The 2,561-nt window shown below is 29.8% G+C and overlaps 1 protein-coding gene across 1 annotated transcript; it reads left to right on the top strand.

Moving 5' to 3' along the window:
- Positions 1 to 717: 717 nt before the first annotated feature.
- On the top strand, positions 718 to 1,035 carry LOC117170908. The gene has a single exon (XM_033357955.1). The coding sequence runs from the start codon at positions 718 to 720 to the stop codon at positions 1,033 to 1,035; it is 318 nt and encodes a 105-aa protein (XP_033213846.1).
- The last annotated feature ends 1,526 nt before the right edge of the window (positions 1,036 to 2,561 follow it).

Here is a 2,561-nt window from a genome sequence, read left to right as displayed (position 1 = left end):
ATGAATATTTAATGAATGTTACAAAATATTAGTATGAAATAATAGAAGACACCAAGGGATGAGTTCTGTATCTGAAATTGTAATTAATCTTTCATTATAGGATTTCAATCAATTTTATATTTTTTAGTAGAAAATTAAATTGAAGTATTTTATTCCAAATGAGCTTTTTTTATTAAAAATTAATTTTCAGCTAATATTTATGAATAGCATTTATTAAAATATTTAAACTCTCGTTGAAGATAATCATATTTTATAAATAATGAATTTTGCATTTTCACACCAACATTTTTATGAATCAATTTAGCAAAATTTTTAAATGCGCATTATAATAATCAATGACCTTATAGGTAGAAAATCTTATGTAATAAGCTTGTTGCCACTCTGTATACTCGCCCTTGAAAATTTTGGTCAAGTCTCCCCAATACGAGGTCTGTTCAAAAAATACGCGGACTGTTTGAATTTCGCGGCTCAAGTTGGTTTCAGGAGAATCCGCTTGGTGTCGCTAAGTTCGTACAGATCAGATGTTTGAAACGCGGTATTCCAGTCGTAGATATCTTCATTTGTTGATAAGCTACACGATTTTAAGTAAAGAGTTTTTTTGTTTGTCGGATTGTAAAATGGACAGTCTGAAAGAACAACCAATTGCTGTGAAATTTTGTGTGAAAGTCGGGGAATCTGCAAATGAAAGATTTGCCATGCTCAACACGGCCTACGGTGATGTTTCCTTCAACGTCAACTGGCGACCTAAACGATGACAAAATCAACACCCTGGTGCGCGCAAATCGACGTCTGACTATTAGGGAGCTTGCCGAAGAGTGTGGGATATCAGTTGAATCTGGTTATGATATTTTGCCCGAAAAATTGAAGATGCACTGCGTCACTGCGAAATTTGTGCAACGCCTGATGACCGACGACCAAAAAGTCAATCGCGTCAGGGTTCGTCAGGAACTGCTTGGTCGTTCAGGTGAAGATGAGAACTTTTTTTCACAAATTATAACCGGTGATGAATCATGGGTTTATGGTCATGATATTTAAACGAAGGTCCAATCATCCCAATGGGTGGGTCAAACGTCCCCAAGAACCAAAAAAGCCCGCCAAGTTCGGTCGAATGTCAAAGTTATGCTGACAGTTTTTTTTATGCTAAGGGTGTTGTTCACCACGAGTACCTCCCTCAAGGCTCCACAGTCAACCATATTACTTACGTTGAAGTACTGAAACGTCTGAGGGACATTGAAATTAATGAAATTTTGTATTAAAAATAAAACTTTCAACAAATAAATACTTGAAAACTTAACATGTGAAAAATTTGGTTTATAGTGGTAGATGGAGGCTAAAGGTGTTATAACTTTTATACAGAAAAATAGTCAAAAGTTTAAGAATTGGGACAAATTATTTTATTTCCTAACTGACATTTTTGGTAGAAAATTAATTTTTCAAATTAAAGTGTGATCTTTTTTAGTAAAAAATCTAACTAATTCTTAAAACATTAAGGGATTTTGTTTAAAATTCGCCTTTTTTAATAGAAAATTAATCTTCTTGTTTGAACATACATTTTGCTGATTTAGAATTCCACAATTTTTATGACAATTTTTTTAAAAATCAATTTATTGAAGTGACAATTTACCTTTTCATTTTTTTGTGAAAAATTTATTGATAGTTTTAATTACAATCTGTTTTGGTAGAGAACTCATCTATTTTTTTCAATTACACTTCTGAAATTTGAAAATTATTTTTAAAACTAAAAACTGAACTATCTCATTTTGCGTTGAGTATTAAGTTAGTGATTGAAGCTTCATTTATTTCGGTTTAAAACGAACCTTTTTGATTGAATATACAAATATTCTGTTTTTTTTGTTTATTAAAAATTAAATTCTTAACTACAAATTCAACTATCCCACTTTTAGTGAAGCATTGAAATTTTGAATTACAAATTGATATTTTTGTGTTGAAAATTCAGTTATTTGTTTCAAACATCGTCTTTTTACATTCTCTTTATTTATCTCTTCTAAGGTCCTTAAATAAAGGACGAGTTCGTTAATCAGCCTTTTTTAATAAAAATTCAAAAAGTGAGCGTATTTTGAACATTTTTGATACCATTTTTTTCTGAATTTGAAATTTCTATGTACGGATATTTATAGTAATAAAATGGACAAATAATTTATCCTATTGACTTTTTCGGACAAAAAAATTCCTAGAGTTATAGGATTTTCAAAATTTTTTAAAACAACCGAAATTCGAAATTTTAAGAAAAACAACGCTAGAGATGAAAAAATAACAAAGGAAGAAGAACATTTCTTTTTAAAATCTTAATTACCTCAAAAATAATAAAAAATAAAAAATTTCATTTAGCGGTCCACCTATACAAAATGCGAAAAAAGATGATTTGGCTAAAATTTTGATCCCCAAAAAAATCTACAAATTAGTTAATAATCACTTCTCGATAGGATGCGTACTTTTTGTTTTATTCATAAAAAGTAACATTGAAAATTAAAAAATAAAATAAAAGTGTATGAAAAACGACGAAAGTTACGCGAGAAAAAAAGATTCAACAAAACCTGTTT

This window comes from Belonocnema kinseyi, chromosome 4 (genome assembly GCF_010883055.1).
Source record: "Belonocnema kinseyi isolate 2016_QV_RU_SX_M_011 chromosome 4, B_treatae_v1, whole genome shotgun sequence".
Classification (NCBI taxonomy): Eukaryota; Metazoa; Arthropoda; class Insecta; order Hymenoptera; family Cynipidae; genus Belonocnema; species Belonocnema kinseyi.
The sequence above is the reverse complement of the archived record's forward strand: the minus strand, read 5'-3'. Positions and strand labels throughout refer to the sequence as shown.

What these genes read in the sequence shown, in the direction of transcription:
- LOC117170908 (XM_033357955.1), top strand. Translation starts at nt 718, where the DNA reads ATGTTTCCTTCAACGTCAACTGGCGACCTAAACGATGACAAAATCAAC.